Source organism: Protopterus annectens, chromosome 6.part0, assembly GCF_019279795.1.
Source record: "Protopterus annectens isolate FY-2018-M chromosome 6.part0, PAN1.0, whole genome shotgun sequence".
Classification (NCBI taxonomy): domain Eukaryota; kingdom Metazoa; phylum Chordata; order Ceratodontiformes; family Protopteridae; genus Protopterus; species Protopterus annectens.
In genome coordinates, this window is record NC_056737.1 from 647490776 (window position 1) to 647509337 (window position 18562).

Consider the following 18562-nt stretch of genomic DNA (forward strand, 5'->3'; position numbering starts at 1 on the left):
TCATATGCTGCCAGATTGAAGAAACTCCATCTCTATTCAGTCGCATACCGTCTGCTCAGAGGTGACATGTGCCTGACATACAAGGCCATGTCCAAATGGACATGCTCCACCTCAAAAAATCCAAATCCACCAAAACCACTAGAGCAAGCGACTTAAACCTTAGCACGGATATAAATAGGACGTGCTGGAGGGATAGATTTATCACTCAGAGACTCCCTATGCTGTGGAATAGAGTCCCGGTCCATGTGAGGCAGAGCACCTCGCTGGCTCTGTTCAAGAGAAATCTTGACCTGTGGATGGGAGATCGTAGGTTTACCCCGGGAATCATCTCTGTGTCACTGCTGGACAGAGGCACAACAAACTAATGGGTACAGTATTTTTTCATATAAGGGGTGGCGTAAGCCACAAAAATTCGGGCTAGGCTTATAAATGCCTTGGGGCAGATAGCCTAGTATAAACCTATGAACCTAAGTAAGCCTTCTAGGAAGCAGAGAGTTGCAATGGGGTGTAAAAATATACTGATGGAGAGTCTGATGTTAAAAGGCAGCACTTCACCTTTAATAGACATTTCATACTGTTCTTTCCAGCTTGCCAATAAAGAGTACTGATTTTTCATCTCCTCGGTAAAGACAGGACATCACCTTGGCTTCATTCTTTTCTGAAATTCTGATGCCTTATAGGGGTAAGCTGCTATCAGCTGTAACACTATTCACTTGGACGTGAACAATCTTAGACATCTTATTCCTTGATATTGTATATGCAGAATAGGAATTTGAATAATGTAATAATCCTGGGAAGTAGCACTCCCTTCAGATATTCTGTGGCACTGTAACTTGCATTTTTGGGGTATGACTGAAAAATGGTTTGTCACATTTCATTTCACCCTGTTAAAAAAATGTTATTATTTCATCTTAGGGGGTAGAGCACTTGATCAAATGCAGGCTAAGCCCAGATATCAAAAACATAAAATATAAACATCATGTTCATACAGAAGTAATGTTAAAGCTTAATGTCTATGTACATAGAGGTCAACATGGGTTTAGCCAAACATTAAGGGTGATAACATCTGCAGTTAAACTGTATAATAAGAAAACAGCAACAAGTAAATACACAAAAAACATAAAATACAGTACACAGAGAATTCTCAAAATGTGACAAAATATCTTATCTGTAGCAGCCTACAGTCAGCGGGGAGCAAATAACCAGCAAGTACTATCATTCTCACTTAGTTCAATAAAGCATACAAGTAATGCAAAAGTAAGGTCCTGCCTTTTAAAGGCCAACTTTACCAAAAGGGAAGAGAGCCCTAAAAATGCACAAATACATGACAGGAGGAGGTTGAAAAACAACATACAAGAAAGTGCAACTCTTAAGAGTACCTTAACCCAACCCTAATCCTAAGGTCCATCACTATCACACACTCACCTTACCTGCACCCTAACCCTAACTCACGTAACCCGCACCCTAAACCTAACGTCCACACAATCACACACTTACCTGAACCCCCGTAACTTTCCACCACAGTGTTAAAAATAGCGAACCCACAGAAACAGACAACCGAATTCTTTCCCTAGAAAAGTATACGCTGGACTTGGTAAAAGGTATGCATTAGTCTTTTGGTCAGACTTCAAAAGCAAGTGGACATTCCCAGACTTAGTGCAGTATTCCCCTCTCAGGCAGAGGATATAACTGGAAACTCAGTATTAAAAGCAGGGTAAAACAGCAAGATTTTCTGTTCCTTTCTGAAACAAAGAACCACTAACAAGTATGCCTAAATACCTTGCCAGCTAGCAGGGGTTGGGGATATTAGAAACACTGAGCAAGGGGAAAGATAAGGGGATAGTAGCCCCCAGCACCTACACTAATCCCAGAGTGCCCAACACAGCATGCAACAATGAAGTGGGAATGAATATGTGCTATGTGCACATGACTATATGATCTCTTCACCACTGTAGAAATCCTCACTATCTACAATGTTCTCCAACAAATGTCTGTCCCAGTGTGCAGCTTGCAAGGGAAAAAAAACAGGACCGGGGGGGTGGGGGTGGGGTGAAAAGGAGCACCTACTACAGGAGTAATACCATTATTCAAAAATCTACTGTCGGTGATAGCAATTTCCCTCACACAACTATATTATGTTTACTATAATGATCACTTCTGCAGTCTAATCATAATATAGAGAGAAGGTCCCTGAACTTGGACAAGGATGAAATGCTATAGCACGCTTTTTAGGATAAAAATGCAAAACCAGCCTGTCTTCTAAACCGAATGTCCAACATTCAGTACTTAGAGAAGTGTGAGAAGGCAGCCAAGTGTCTATCTCAGACATTCTGAAAGCTGAGACATCTCTGAAGAAGTCTGCAATGGCTGCCTTTGTGGCGTGTGCCCCGAGCTGGCCAGCTACAAATCATTGTTGTTGTACAAGAAGGACTGTTTAGATATTTTCCTAGCATGGAGGAGACAAACAGTTGATAACAGAGTTTAATGTCAACAGTCATGTTAGTATAGTACATAATTTCAGTAAGAGACGTGACTATGGTACAGCAAAGGGGGGCTGCCCTGGGGGCAAGATGTTAGGGGGTCTGATCAGCAGTTGCCAAAAGGGTTTAAGTGCAGTACAAGCATTCATTTAAAACACCATGGGTGATACTGCAGCTTCACAAGTGAATGTTGATACTGCATTTATGCTTGTCATCAGGAAATCAGTGTGTTAGCAGATGTAGTAAGGAGTTTATTTCACCTCTACTAGCAAGCAGCTTGCTACAGCTACAATGCTTTTTTTGGACCACAGTTTTTGCTTGAGGAGATGCCAGTTGACCTACTTCTCTGACTTTAGCTGCCTATGAAAGATCATGGCATGCTTGTTGACTGAGAAAGAGAGACTAATAGCTGAATGGATTTAGTCAAGGGGGAAAATGAAGGTACAGTTGCTTTACTAATGCTGCAAGAAAGTGGGAGTTAAAATATCATCACAGATTAATTTTTCAGTCATATTTTACTGTTTGCACTTTTTCTTTACTATATATTGTGCAGATTTATGCATCTTTATGCATCTTTATTTACCAATAAAACTAATTTCTCCTATTTATATGCATGCATACATGAAAAAACAGCCACATACGCATAATACATGTGCTAAAGACGCACAAGCTAATAGTCAAAGAATCTGTTAACTAGAGGAATCTGCAGTGGCATTCTTCTAATAATCTGTGGAAAATTAACTTCTTTTATGTCAACTGATATATCCTTTACAAAATAATTTACATAAAATTGTATACAATGTACTACTTGGTAAGAAAAAATGTCTTACCTGCACCCGTATTCATAACCAGAAATATGCATCCCGTTCCCACTCATTCCTGGTCAGTTAAGTAGAGGTAAAAATAAAAGCAGTAGCCAAAGTTCTTGTTCGCTCAGCTCAACATTCAGCACTGTATCAAGTTTCAGGTTTCAGCATTGGTATTTATAACGCATTTTAACCAGAAAATTCTCAGCTATGAAACATGAAAATTCTGCTTAGTAACTTTTTTGTTTTTGTAAACAAACTAGTGAAGTAGAGAACTCACCTTGAGCAGGAGCCAAAGGATTTAATGGCCGTTTAACAGACATTGGTCTACAGAAAAGAAAAGAAAAAGACATACCTTAATTACTGTCCAGTTTTACTACACTTGCTATGAGTGCAAAAAGCATAAAAACTATGCAATTCCTTCTTATCAGCAATGGCTTAAAGGCCAAATAGAAACCCTTAATAGGCAAGTCAAAAGGGCCGAGAAGACACAGCCTATAAAAATGGAATGGTTTCATGTCAAAACTATCAAAGGTTGAAAGGACAAAGATATTTTGACAGAAACTAAATGCTGGAATGCAACTGTTCTTGTAGGGAGGACCAAACCTTACTTTATCCCAATGGCAAACGTATTTTTAACTCTGAGATTGCACAGGAGCCAAATGCTGGAATGCAACTGTTCTTGCAGGGAGGAATAAACCTTACTTTATCCCACTGGCAAACTTATTTTTAACTCTGAGATTGCACAGGAGCAAATTTATTTTTCTTTTGCTGTGAGGCTGGATGACCTTGGGACTTAATGCATTAGTGGTAGGTGTAACAGAAACCAGCCTTTCACTTTTGCAGTACACGGCAGCTAGCCTCCCAGCAAAAACACATGCAAAATTATTACATTTAGCAGTAGTACATTGACAGGCTTTCTTTGGGGCATTTTGTTTCGGGCTTTTTTCAGGCACTTAATTTTGGTCACAGTATTGCTTAACTTTTCATTTTTCGTATTTTGGGAAAGTTCTTATTTAGTCTGAAGAACTCTAACATTAGATGAAAGCGCTTACTGAATGAGCTCTGTTGTGCTGGTTTGATATTAAAAGCTGCGTTGAGACCATATCACTTCGTTTTACTGCTTGGACTTGTTGTGTTGCTGAGTTTCTGTTTTTTGTAGCATTTTCAGAAAGTATCAAAAGGAATACATTATAAATAAAATGGATCTTTTGAGATGTTATGACCTGAGAGTAAAGTACACGAGACACTTGTATAATGTGCAAAATTAATAAGCAAAATGCTGTAGAGAAAGCTTTAAGCCCCAGTAGTTAACAGCATCTACTTACATCCTACAGCCTCTGTGGTCTTACCATTAAAAGTGTAATAAAAATCTGAATATTAAAGACAATATTTCACCATCAAAGACAATGCTTTTCACAGAGTGCCACATAAGAAACAAGATGAACTAAGACAGAACAAAAATGTCCACAGTAGGAGGTTAAATATGTGTATACAGTGTAGGTAAGCAGCAACATAGGCAACAGATAGCCATCTTCCTTCAGAATCATTAAAAGTCAGAACATGTAGCAATATGCATCATCATTCAGCTGGTTGAGGGTATTCTACGATGGTGAATCCCTGATGTAATTACAGGTGGCAGTACTCTGATGAGACAGAGGGGTTGTGCTGAAAAATCTAAGAACACTGCAGTTCCTTAGTTCATGGGGTAAGGCTCGATTACATCCCACATCCTAAAGGAGAGAAGGGCATGTCATCTCTGGCAAGTTTGGTGCTTGGCAATTAACACTGACTGCACCTGGAATGGATGTGTCACAGGGAGCAAATGACAGCATGAAGTCAATCTCTATAAAGCATGAATACTAAATCCTTTGTAAAGATATTTCCTTATGACAGGAAGCTGCCAAGATATAATGTCTGATCTTGTAAGGTCTAAAGTATATTACAAGAATCAAATTGCACCCTTTCTACTGAGCTTTAACAACCTTCTGGATCAGAGGTGGTGGAAAAAATAACTAAATCTCCTGCTTCATAACAATGAGTCTCTGCAGAGTACCTTACATTTGGCATTGAAGAGCAAATGTTTTGCAGCTTTGCATTATGGCGCTTAGATAAAAGGGTCCAATTCTGAAGAGCTCTAGGAGAACTTTATCACATTCTTAGGCTACAGGAATCTTCATCTGTTTGGTGCGCTGTTAGAAAAATATGTAATAGGTAATAGTAATATGCATGCTTAGTGCATTTGAGATTTAAAAGGGTTAATGCATTTATTCTGTTCACACTGCATGAATCTGCACAGCCATTAGAAACTTAGCATTCTATTTCTGCTAATGTCATGAAAATAACAAGAAGTAATTCATTTCTGCTAATGTCATGAAACTTAAAGGGATATTCATTTCTGCTTATGCATGAGAAAATATGCAACTGCTAGAAGCTATTGATAAAGAAAACAATAGATGCTTGAAAGTTTAAACCATAGTCAGCATTACTTGTACTAAAGCTAGAAATGTACCTTGAATCTAGGTAAAATGTAACACATGTATTAGAACAGTACAATAGAAGAACTGAAATGTTGAAATGGACTGACATAAACCCAAGGCCAGGTTGTTTTTCTCAAAATGTTTTGCAGAATGGCAGATAATTTAACTTGGTCAGCAATAAGTCTAGCAACATTTTCTGTAGAACATACAGAAAGCTGTGTCTAACTACGTCAGCAATAGAATGTAACATTTTCTGTGTGACAGGAAGAGAACTGTACAAGTATAACCTACTAATCATTAATGATTCAGACAAATCCTGTGCCTACATGCTTAGTCTCCTTGCTGCAAGTAATAAAGGGTGCCTTGCTTGAACCTAACGTGAATTGGTCTTTGAAGTTTTTTCCTTTGACAGATTGGTCCTTCGGACCGGAACCCTCTCTTCACCTCGGATCAGACGGGCCAGGTGGTTGAAACCGTACGGGGAAGAAACCAAATCGGTTCTTCTTATTTGAAAAGCCCTCCGACTGAATTGTCGTTCAAAAGAGGCCAGCCACTTTCTGATCTGCGACTGAAGGACGGGTCTCGGAGAATTGGTGATCAATCACGTGGGCTCAGGTAAGGTGAATCTACTTTTTTCTGTTTTAGATCAGGGACTAGATATGTATTTTTTGTTAGACTGTATTTTTCTTACAAGTCAAGGACAAAAAAGATTACTGTCTTGTCATAGATCAGGAGAAACAGAATAGGTAGGCAGTCATTCAGAAGAGACTATAACAAAATCCGTGGTACCACGTTAAAAAACTAAGAAAAGTTATGTAACGATAAAAGGGTAGAACAAAATGGGTAAACATTGCACAAAAAGACCCCAAAATCCGCCGTTAACAGAAGACGCAAAATACATGCAGTCACAGTGCGCAGACAATATTAAATATTATTCAAAATGGGTTAATAAGTACGAATTAGACGGGAAATTAGAAAAATCCTCGCTTATCAAACTTGTCAAACAGCTGAAAACAGATTCCAAAGGTCGGGTAAAAAAGCAACATAAATTATGAATTCCTCAGGCACACAGGTGGATTGAGGAAGTAAACCGTAGGGAACAAAAGAACAAAAATTCAAAAGCAATGTTTTTAGATAAGGAGGACAATAATTTAGTAATAGCATCAGCACCTCCACCTCCCTTACCGGAATATGAAGCAAGTGAACAAGTTAGTCCACCCCCACGATATCCTGTGGTCACTGAAGATAGAGGCATTATGAAAATAAAACCGTTTATTAGAGATCCCACCAGGAACAGGTCCCGAACAAAGGCAGGTAAAGTACAGTTTTGTACCTACCATAAATGTAGATGTTAGAGGATTCCCTTGCTGCAGTCCTGACAATTGGGTATAGTCCGCGTCCCAGTCGGCCCGAATACCAGAGTATATGTCCACTTATATATGTACCCAACCCTCAGGCAGGTCAAGACAATGCGCATGACCCAACTATTTTCAGTCTTTTCTTGCCCCAGATGTCAGAAGACCCAAAAGACAAGTCCTGAAACAACCTGCACCAAAGGTTAACATGTACAATATATACAGTAATATATACAAGGAATAAGGCTGTAAACTCACCTACACAACCACCCTGGAAACAGAGGTAGAAAAGGTAGTTAGACAAATTGTAGGGGCAGATTGGCATCTACATTTATGGTAGGTACAAAACTGTACTATGTTCTTCGTCTTCCTTGCTGCAGTCCTGACAATTGGGTAGAATCGCAAAGCAGAGGTAAGGGAGGCTGGCAAATTATAAAGTAGCAGGAGCTGACAACATGCCTTGTAAAACAGCTGTGGCAAAACCAGCTCTAGACTTAGAGTATATAGACAGGTGATAATGCCTAAAGTATGCACTGAACTCCAAGTAGCTGCTTCCAGAATATCCTTAGTATGCCACCCCCTTAGAAATGCTGTTTTAGTAGCCCTAGTGGAATGAGGCTCCCAGCTGGAACCTGTTTGCCATGATGGGAGTAACAAAAATGCAATGCAAAAGCCAATCCACCTAGAAATAGTTTGTTTTGACACAGGCTTGCCCTGTGAACTCAAAGCAAAAGAAACAAGTAACTGCTGAGACTGCCTAAAATCTTTAGTCCTGCTCAAATAATAACGCAATTGCCTGTGTACATCTAAAGTGTGCAAAATCTTTTCCCCTTTATTTTGAGGATCTGCAAAAAGTAGGCAAATGAATAGTTTGGTTTAAAGCCACACTAGAAACCACCTTAGGCATAAAGGAAGGATTAGTGCGTAATGATACCCTGTCCTTATGGAAAATCAAAAGGGCTCTACTGCCATAAGGGCCTGCAACTCAGACACCCTTCTTGCAGAAGTAATAGCCAACAGAAAAGCAGTCTTCCATGACAAATATTTCAATTCAGCAGTAGCTGCAGGCTCAAAAGGTTGTAGAGTAAGATTGTCCAACACAAAATTGAGATCCCAAGCAGGAGTAGGAGCTCTCACGTGGGGTCTTATATTCTTTGCCCCTCTAAGAAACTGCTTGAACAAAGGATGCGAAAACAAAGGTGGGTCACAAACATAGTGAGCTGAAATTGCTGCAGCATGAATCTTTATGGAAGAGAAGGACAAACCTTTGTCCAATAATTCAGTAAGATATTGAAGAGCCACACTCAAATTAGGCTCTGTAATCTCCAAATTCTTTGCTGTACTCCAAAATAAAAATCTCTTCCATTTTTCTGCGTACACTCTCCTAGTACTAGGCCTTCTAGCTTCCATAATCACATTTAAAACTTGTTGAGGAAGCTGAGACCTACCGTGCTTCAACACAGAATATGCCAAGCTGTGAGATGAAGAGATTGAAGCTTGACATTGAGCAGATGACCGTCCTTCTGAGATAACAGATGAGGAATCATAGGTAAAGGCCATGGAGGCTTCTTCACAAGACTCCTTAGAAGTGGGTACCAGTGTTGCCGAGGCCAATCTGGAGCTATCAAAATCATCCTCGGCCTGTCTTGTCTGACCTTTAGTAATACCTTTGGAAGAAGAGATAGAGGTGGAAAGGCATAGACATGAAGGTTTTTCCAACTGAAAGACAGAGCATCCACTTTCCATGCTGTGTGATGAAACCCTTTTGTGCAATACTTTGGCAGCTGGTGGTGTAGTGGAGAAGCGAACAGATCTATGTCTGGAGTTCCCCAAGACACTGTCAATTTCTGAAATACATGAAGATCCAGTTTCCACTCGTGGGGATCCATGATTTGTCTGCTTAATACATCTGCTAGGGAGTTCTGTGCTCCTGGCAGAAACCTTGCCTGAAGAGTCAGTTGCAGGCTTAACGCAGTCTCCCATAAAATCATTGCTTGCCTGCATAGAGGATAAGAATGTGTTCCCCTTGCTTGTTGATGTACCACATGACAGTTGTGTTGTCTGTCAGAATCAACACCTGCCCTGGAAGAAGTAACTCCTTGAACGCCATCAATGCAAACTGGACTGCTAACATCTCCTTCATATTGATATGTAGATGCTGTAGTCTGGCAGGCCACTTGTCTTGTATCCACTTTCCATTTAGATGAGCTCCCCAAGCAGTGTCCGAGGCATCTGTCGTTAAAATCTGACTCGCCTCTGGCCGGGTCACAGAGAGTCCCTTGTTTAGGTGACATTCCTGAGCCCACCACAAGAATTCCTTTTGAAGGCAAGGTATTATTTGAATGACAGTGTCCAAATCTTGGCAGTGCTGTGTCCATACATTTTGAGATACCATTGCAGCTTCCTCATATGCAGTTTGGCATTGGGAAGCACCAGAATACAAGATGCCATGAACCCTAATGCTTGAAGGACTGTCCTTGCAGTCAGCACGGACTGATGAGATAGGTGATGGAAGTAAAGTGACAGACTCTTTTGTTTGTCCGGGGTTAAAAAGGCCATCTGGGCTGCTGTATTCAGTCTCACACCCAGAAAGCACATGTCTTGAGAGGGTACTAGACTGGACTTTATTTCGTTCACAGAATACCCTAGGCATCTTAGCACTGCTATGACATATTCCAGATGCTGTAGAAGGCGTTCCTTTTCTTGAGCCAGAATCAGGCAGTCGTCCAGGTAAGGATAGATTTGAATGCCTTGAAGCCTGAAGTAAGCTATCACTGGAGCCAGAACCTTTGTGAATACTCTGGGCAGTAGATAAGCCAAAGGGCAATGCAGAGAACTGATAATGAAAATCTCCAGTTCGAAACCTCAGATACTTTCTGCAACTTAGCCTTATAGGCACATGAAGGTAAGCTTCCTTGAGATCTAAAGTTACCATCCAGTGATCTTTGCCCAGCAGAGGTAACAGTTGCTGTAACGTCAACATCTTGAACTTGGGAATGTCCAGATAAGTGTTGAGGATAGATAAATCCAAAATTGGTCTCCACGTGTTCCCCTTCTTTGGCACTAGGAACAGGCGAGAATAAAATCCGAAGCCCCTTTCTGATACAGGGACTGGCTGAATGGCCCCTATCTGGAGTAACTGAGAAATTTGCATGTGAGCCTCTTTTCTTTGTGGAGGAGGAACATCTGGCATGCCTCTGAAAGGGGCATTGTGTGGAAATAAAATCTGTAACCGTGATGAATGATATCCAGCACCCATCTGTCTTGAGTGATTAAATCCCAATTTTCTTTGAAAAGAGACAATCTTCCTCCCAAAGGAGCTGCCAGCCGAGAGTCCACTGGCAGCTGAAAAGGCAGGTCATTGGTTCTGCTTACGAAAGGACTGACCCCTGCCTTCACCAGAAGTCTGAGCAGGTGAACTGTCTGATCGAGGCCTAAAGGAACCTTGAGCCCTGCCCCTACCACGTCTAGACCTACCCCTAGACTGGGAACCATAAGCAGGATATGTCCACCCCTTAGCAGGCCAATTTCTACTAAACTTGGAGGCTGTACCTGCAAAAATCTTTAACAGTCTGCATAGACTTAGCTTTGTCCTCCATTTTCTTTAAAACTGCTTCCACAGGCGGTCCAAACAACACATCAGACTGTAAAGGAGCATCCAAAATCCTTGTTTTAACATGCTCAGCTAAATTCTGATCCTTCAACCAGGCATGTCTGCGAAGAACAGAACTAGTAGCAGCCACCCTCGAGGAGGCCTGAACAGCATCAAAACCACACTGCAAAGAATGCTTACCCACTTGTTCAGACACATTAACCAAATCCAGCAATTCTTTACACTCAATACCTTCCGCCAAAGCATCCACCTTAGATTTCAATTGTGAAAGGAGATAATTCTGATATTTCAGCATATGAAACTGACAATTCAACGCCCTCATGGCCAAAGTGGAAGAAGTATATACTTTCTTACCCCACCTATCCAAAGCCCTTGCCTCTTTATCAGAGGGTACAGGATTTTTAACCACAGAAGCTTTAACACCTTTAGGCCCCTGAGAAACAGTTTCTGGGTCCGCCCTGGGACTCTTAAACAAATACTTATGAGCTTGGGCACCCTATAATACCTATCAGGCTTAACAGGAGCAGGAGGCAAGGAGTCAGGGTTCAGAGAAGCCTCTGCAAAACATCCTCCACCACATTCAACACAGGAGGAATAGCTAAGGGCCTATGCTGAGGCAAAACAAGAATTCCTAAGCCTTTTTCTAGAGTCAGAGTAATCTTGGCCTTCCCATTTAAAGTGCTCCCTCATGGAGTGAAGAGTCTCTGAAAATGAAAAATCCTCAGGAGGAGAAGCCGAAGGGTGGAATCATCCACATCAGAATCAGAATAAGTAGGAAACTCTTGCAAGTCTTCCACAGAAGACTCAAGCCTGTGAACACTGTTCAAAACTATCAAACTCCTGTTCCACCCTAGGCCTCTTATCAGGTGGGGGCATAGAACCTCTAATCAGAGTAATCAAATCTTCTGCCATTTTGAGCATATGTTTCTTAGGCACAGAGCCCGAAATGCTAGGAGAAGCCCCCACAGAAACTGAACTTGGCCTACCTCTAAAAGAAGCTTTGGCAACAGAAGGAGAGGCCCTAACAACCTTGGGAAGAGAGGGAAGAACAGTTACCTGAGAAGCCCCCTCAGCCTGGCCTACCTCCTGAGAGGGCACATCCTGTAACAGTAAAGTATCTGCCTGAGACTCCATAGAAACCGTCCGGGACTGCCGGTTCCTCACCCCTAGGCTTCACTGTTTTATCTTTGCGCTTCTTGGATGAAGCAGGCGTCGGAGCATCCGACGGCATATTATAATTGCAACGTTTCCCAAACACTAACCTAGCACAATCAAGCCTCCTCTTAATAGTGCGCTTGTTAAATCTAGCACAAGAGCGGCAACCAACAACGTCGTGCTCAGGCCCTAAACAAGGTATACACAATGTATGATAATCCTTATGCGGTATCTGCTTCCCACAAGAAATACAGTTATTCACTTTTTCTGACATCCGTTTAAGTACTGAGGCAAGAAAAAACCAAAATGTTCCCCAACGGGGTTACTTAGCCAACTCTGTATTCGGTCTGAAACTCCGGTTTCGGAAAATCTCAGAACGCCAACCTGCACTCGCAAAACTGCTTCTGCATCGGACCATGCGGCAAAAAAGACTGAGGAAATGACGTAGGTCATGCGCATTAGTACCCTGACGTACTGACGTCAGTCTAAGGCGCCATGACCGACGTCAGCCTTATACTCTGGTATTCGGGCCGACTGGGACGCGGACTATACCCAATTGTCAGGACTGCAGCAAGGGAAGACGAAGAACATCTCAGATGAGGGTATCAAGTTAAGGCAAATGGTTAAAAATTCATGATCTATAAGTGAAGACGAAATATGTCCACTTATATATGTACCCAACCCTCAGGCAGGTCAAGACAATCAGGACCCAACTATTTTAGTGTATAGACCTTGGACTCCGGAAGACATCCGGAAAGCCACTGAGGGAATCCCCCATCCAAAGGTTAATTTTAGAAAATTCTCTGAAGATTTACAAGGAATGAGGCTGAGTTATAACAAACGGAAAAGAGGTAGAAAAGGTAGTTAGACAAATTGTAGGGGCAGATTGGCATATGATTAGTGGGAACTGGAATCCCCGCGCAGAATTAGACACCAGAGTAAAAGGTCTTACAGACCGCATCTCTGAAAAATGGAAACCTAGGGCAGTCTGGACTTCCATTAATCAATGCATCCGACAAGAAGGTGAAACTATTGACCGGTATTATGCCAGAGTATTAGAGTGTTTTAATAACCACTGTGGAATGCAGGCTCCTGAAGATCAAACACAAGATTTCCCATATGAACAGCAGTTAAAGAATGCATTTTTAAAGGGCAGTATTGCACCTATAAACAGCATTATTACAAAGCACATGGTAGATCATCGTACAAGCAGGTTACAGTCATTACTTGAATATGCTAGGTATGCCAAAAGGCATTTTAATAGTAAAAAGAAAGCTCAAATATTTTCTGTAGAAGATGGAGCAGAAGTTTACGTAGTACAGTCCGGGAATCGACTCTAGGGATGGGGACCTAGAACGCTTTCGGATCCCTGAAGATTCCGACACCAGGATTGGAGCTGACTGAGAGGCAGGTACTTCGGTTCCGGACAGAACCGAAGCAGACGCCACACCCGACGGCTCCGAGCTGGGAGCTGACGGCTTCGATGGCTTGGAAGGTTTCCCTGGCTGAGTCTTAGCAGATGACCCTTCAGGTTTTAGTAATCCTCTAAGGATTAACTTATTCCTACGCTCCTGCAGGACTCTTGGACTAAAGACGTGAAACACCGAACAAGAGTCCTGCAGGTGTAGGGTGCCCAAGCAGTAGACATAAGAAGTGTGACCATCTGTCAGAGACATTTTCTGACAGCATGAGTCACACTTCTTGAATCCCGATACCTTAGTATCTTTGGACATCCTGTAACAAGAAAAATCACAGGAAAAAAAGGCCAATAGTATAACAGTAGGTAACAAGTATAAAGAACCGTACACACAAAAAATAGTTACCACACCTTAACAACACACACACTATAACTATAATGTATGTATGTATATATATATATATATATATATATATATATATATATATATATAGATATATATATATAGATATATATATATAGATATATATATATATTAGAAAAAGTAAAGTACTACAACTATTTCTACATGAAAACACAACAGGTATTTTAGAGAACAAGGGTTAGCCTCTAACTAAAAACGGCTACCTTAAAGAAATAAAAAGAGTGTGGGGGGGGGGACTCTCTAACAGTAAGAACGAGTTTTTTAAGGGGATGGGATAGATCTAAAACTACGCAGGGACAAAAAATACTAAACTACTATAACAAGAACTAAGCGCTAACTATTTATATGAAGAATTTTTATATAAAACTTATCAAAAGACAAAAATACGACCTGAGCCAGCAAAAGCAACCTCGTAGCAGAAGCGGCAAACGAGATATGAGGATCTAGCACCGGGCACTGTGGGATATGGGGAGGCCTCGCGCCAGTAAATAGCTCTCGAGCTTTAGAAGATGGCCGAGTTGGAGCCGAGGATCGGCTCCGAACCCAACCAGCAAGAATGAAGGCGAGATAGACAACTTAACGTTAATATTTAATGTCATGATTATTACCATACTATGAGGGTGACCTTAAATAACAATGTCGCCTTCCCTCGGCTGCTGTACATATTCCATCTGTCGTTGGCTGGAAAGTAACTCGATCCATGAAAATAGGTGACTGGAGAACAATGTTCCAGTCAATGCTTAGTGGACAATAGTCAACTCAATCACTTCATCCCAGCGTGAACTGTACGCTGTACCTATTGTACTGGTCACAAATAATTTAAAACTAACTATTTAAAATAAACAAACATCTCTGAAAACAACTACTGTAGTCATAGGGTCTGACAATACCTATTTAGAAAATAGATAAATACATACGCTTGACACTACCGTGTCAAAATAGGATGTAACCTGACAATATTTCTAACCTGGAATTAAACTAAGGCTCAATATACTTACATACAGACGGGATGAATGCAAAAAGCTAACTGAATCTCTAAAAGTTACCAGATTTTCATACCAAGGAGATCCTGTATATGTTTTAATACTGCCACCATAATGTATGTGGGTAAGTATATACCATAACTGAAGTACACACGATTTAAACACACAAAACCTGGTTGGGTCTTGCTCATCCCAGTTAAGTTAAATAAATGACTCTCTGGAGGGGAACTATATGCTCTCATATATTCAATAGCCCACTTAAATACATAAAATAACTCATTGAAAATATGAAATTAATAATTATTTTCCTAGAAAAAAAAATTAGATAAATAAATTGGTTGATACCAATATAAGTTAAAATATATTGTTATAGACATATGAAAAATAAATATCAACTAAAAACAAGAAAAAAGTCTAATTATGGTGTATGAAATTAACCTAATCTAACAAGTAACTACAATAGAATAAAACAGACCGTCAGGTAGAAGGCCTTCCAATGCACAAATATCCAAAATGGGTGTTGTTCCCTTCTACTGACATACAACCTCCTTATTAAAACTACATTCCCTTAAATATAAGGGACAACAGTTATAATGGAAAATTGGCCAAACCTCTGCACGTACGGCAACTGCACGGCTCCAGAAAACCAGAGGAATTGAAAAACATAGTAGAGCTAGCAAACAGTGGACAATAATCCATGTATTGATGGAAGATGGAGATAAACAAACCAGTTTCGGCTGTTAGGCCTTCTTCAGTGTCTGAGACATGAGTCATGGAAAAGATTGTCAATGGCTTGTTTGTAATGGATACCATTACAGATTGATAGCTCTTCCATATGGATTTAATCAAAATGTTCGAGAGACACGGGGCAGAATTAATGAAACTTATTGGTATCCATTACAAACAAGCCATTGACAATCTTTCCATGAACATTATCAAACTAGATGAAGACATTAAAAATGACTTCAACTTTAATAGGTATAAGTACGAGTACGACTGCACTTTTATAAGTATAGACCAACATATATCTAAATTAACATCTATCAAAATGAAGAAATTAAAAACGGATATACAAGTTTAACAACAAGGGACAGCATACCCCAAACCACCTCCATCCCAAGGTAACTTCTTGGCTTTTTCTCCCTGGAAGGGGGAGGGGTTCCAGGAAGTGGATAATTCACTAGGGGAAAATGCTAACCCAGGTTTCAATACTGCTTTAAATCTGCCATCTACGGATGAGTCTTTAAGAAGGAGTGAGAGATCGACAGTTCCAGTTAAAGTAGGTCCAGGGGAGGAAAGGGACTCAGAGGCATCAACTTTTCACACTGTAGCCTCATCCCCTCCATCGGACGGACCAAACCAGGAGGACCAACCATCGCCTCAGGAACAGGAAGAACTGAATCCTATTCCTCCTTTAGCGGCCTGTACTGACCAATGTGTTATAGTGACGAACTATAAAAAGGACTTTAAAATATATAATTTTTCTGAATATGTGTTCGATGAACAGTTAGTGGAATTGTTAGCTAAAGGCGTTTCCTTTGTTCCTTCAATAGAGCAGAGGTGGCGTCCTCTATCATCAATTTAAAATTATTTGTAAGGAAGTTGAATTTACAACTGTTATTAGGTAATCTCCCCAGAGAGAGGAATCAGTTCCTCTTGTCGAGTACATACAACCCACCTCTTCTCCCCACATTACACGTTTGAACAAATTTGCAAACTAGACATTAGACATACGCTTAAAAGATTTTCACCTACTGGTTTTTCTAAATTCAATATGAGTAAGGAAGAAAAGCATCTACTGGAATTGCTAGCTGGATCAATGGTTAGAGTGATGCAACCCGACAAGGGAGCGGATTTAGTGGTGATGGAAGAAGTAGAATATATCAGGAGAATGGAGGAGATTCTTATGACTGACAATTACAAGGAAACATCTAGGAATTAATTAAATTCAGGGAATTCCAGAGTGATCTCCTATTATAGAGATATGTTCACGACTGGTTCAACGGACATGGATCTGTTTAATTATATTTTACTGCTTACATATAGGATTCCAGTTATATTTGGAGCCCCAAAGATCCATAAAAATCCATTGAATCCCCCTATGAGACCTTTAGTTAGTGTTAGGGGTAGTGTTACATATGCCGCAGCAAAGGTTGTGGGGATTCCATCTTAAAGAAATATGTAAGCACTGAACCCCAAATTACTAAGGATTCTTGGGCCTTCCTATCTATGGTCAACCAGATACCATTCAGAGAGGACATCTATTTTTTAACGGTAGATGTCAGGGACCTTTATACATTTATTCCCCACACAGTGGCCCTCGAATGGATCCCAGTGTTGTTAACTAGGAAGAGAGCTCCCATTACTGAAATTTCACTAGTGAATGAATTATTGGACATAATTTTAACTAACAATTATGTATCTTTCAACAACAACTATTACTTGCAGCTAGTGGGAGTATCCATGGGATCCCCATGTGGGGCAAGTGTAGCTAATATGGTGATGGCCTATTGGGACAGAGAGTTCATCATGGACAACCCCTTATTCAAGGAGGTTGTTTTGTTGTATACTCGTTTCCTTGACGATATCTTCTTAATGGTGAAGGGAACGGAAGCAAGCGCATTGTTTTTAGCCCAACTTTTCAATTCCACTACTGAATTTTTAGAATTCACATAGTATAGCTTCAGATAGAATAGTCTACTTAGATGTAGATCTTAGCAAGGATTATAGGCTAGGTGGCTTCGTAGCCAGAATTCATCGAAAGGAATCCTTTTCTAATAGCTATGTTCATTATGAGAGTTTTCATCTGTTCACTCAGAAAAGATCTATCGTTAAAGGCCAGCTAGTTAGAGCAGCCCGGATGAAATCTAGAGAGTCAGATTTTATAGAGGAATGTAATTTAATTGCCAACCTTTCTCTCAGTAGAGGTTACCCTCAGGATTTAGTTAGAGAATTAATTATAGAAGCCACAGGTAAAAGAACCTCTGGGTATTATGTACCTATCTTGAGGCAGAAAGAAACAGAACCATCCATAGTGCCCACCACTCTGATTAAGGTTCCTTTTGGTTCCAACAACCTTATCTTAACATACTCCCTAGATGCTAAAAACATCTTTACCATCATATTAAAAAATTGGGATTTAATATTCCAAAATGAAAACATAAGTAAGACACTGACAGAACGTCCAAGGGTAGTTTACAGGAGAGGTTTAAGTATCAAAGGTATTCTACAAAGGAAACCTAGGCCACTTGTCAGCAAATTAGGTATGTACAAGTGTAATATGTGCCGTTATTGTGCATATATCAAGACAGGGTTCAGTTTTACCATCCAGAACACAGTTTTTTATTTAAATGGCAAATATAGTTGTAACAGTTCCCAAGTTGTTTATTTGGCTCAATGTGTTTGCTGTCCTGCCTTTTATGTAGGGAAACCCGATCAAAAATTGCAGGAACGCATTTATGAACATCAATATGCAATCAGAAAAGGCAGGATGGAAAACACATTAGCCAAACATTCAGCAGCTCACCAAGGTCACAATTTTTCTTTTACTGTTATTGATCAGCTAACTTCAAAGAAGGATGGGTCTATACCTCTCTTATTACAAAGTAGAGAATTGTGGTGGCAACTCAAAACTAGATGCCTGCCACAATCCAGGACTCAATGGGTGTTCCAGTCTGGCATGCCTGTTGAAATTGAAATGCTTAGCAAGGTAATACAATGGGTATGTATTTACAAACGGCAGGAGGCTAAGGTAGCAACTCTGTACAACTGTTGGCCATTATAACTGTTGCCCCTTATATTCAAGGGAATGTAGTTTTAATAAGGAGGTTATATGTCAATAGAAAGGAA

General features: G+C 40.4%; 1 protein-coding gene across 1 annotated transcript in view; it reads right to left on the bottom strand.

The window, feature by feature from the left end:
- The window catches only part of ERO1A (endoplasmic reticulum oxidoreductase 1 alpha), a gene marked incomplete at its 5' end in the record, with an annotated part of 649578 nt that overhangs the window by 351228 nt on the left and 279788 nt on the right, over positions 1 to 18562 (bottom strand). The window contains 1 exon segment of the mRNA XM_044074334.1: positions 3567 to 3613. Within this exon segment, the coding sequence (XP_043930269.1) occupies positions 3567 to 3613 (47 nt within the window).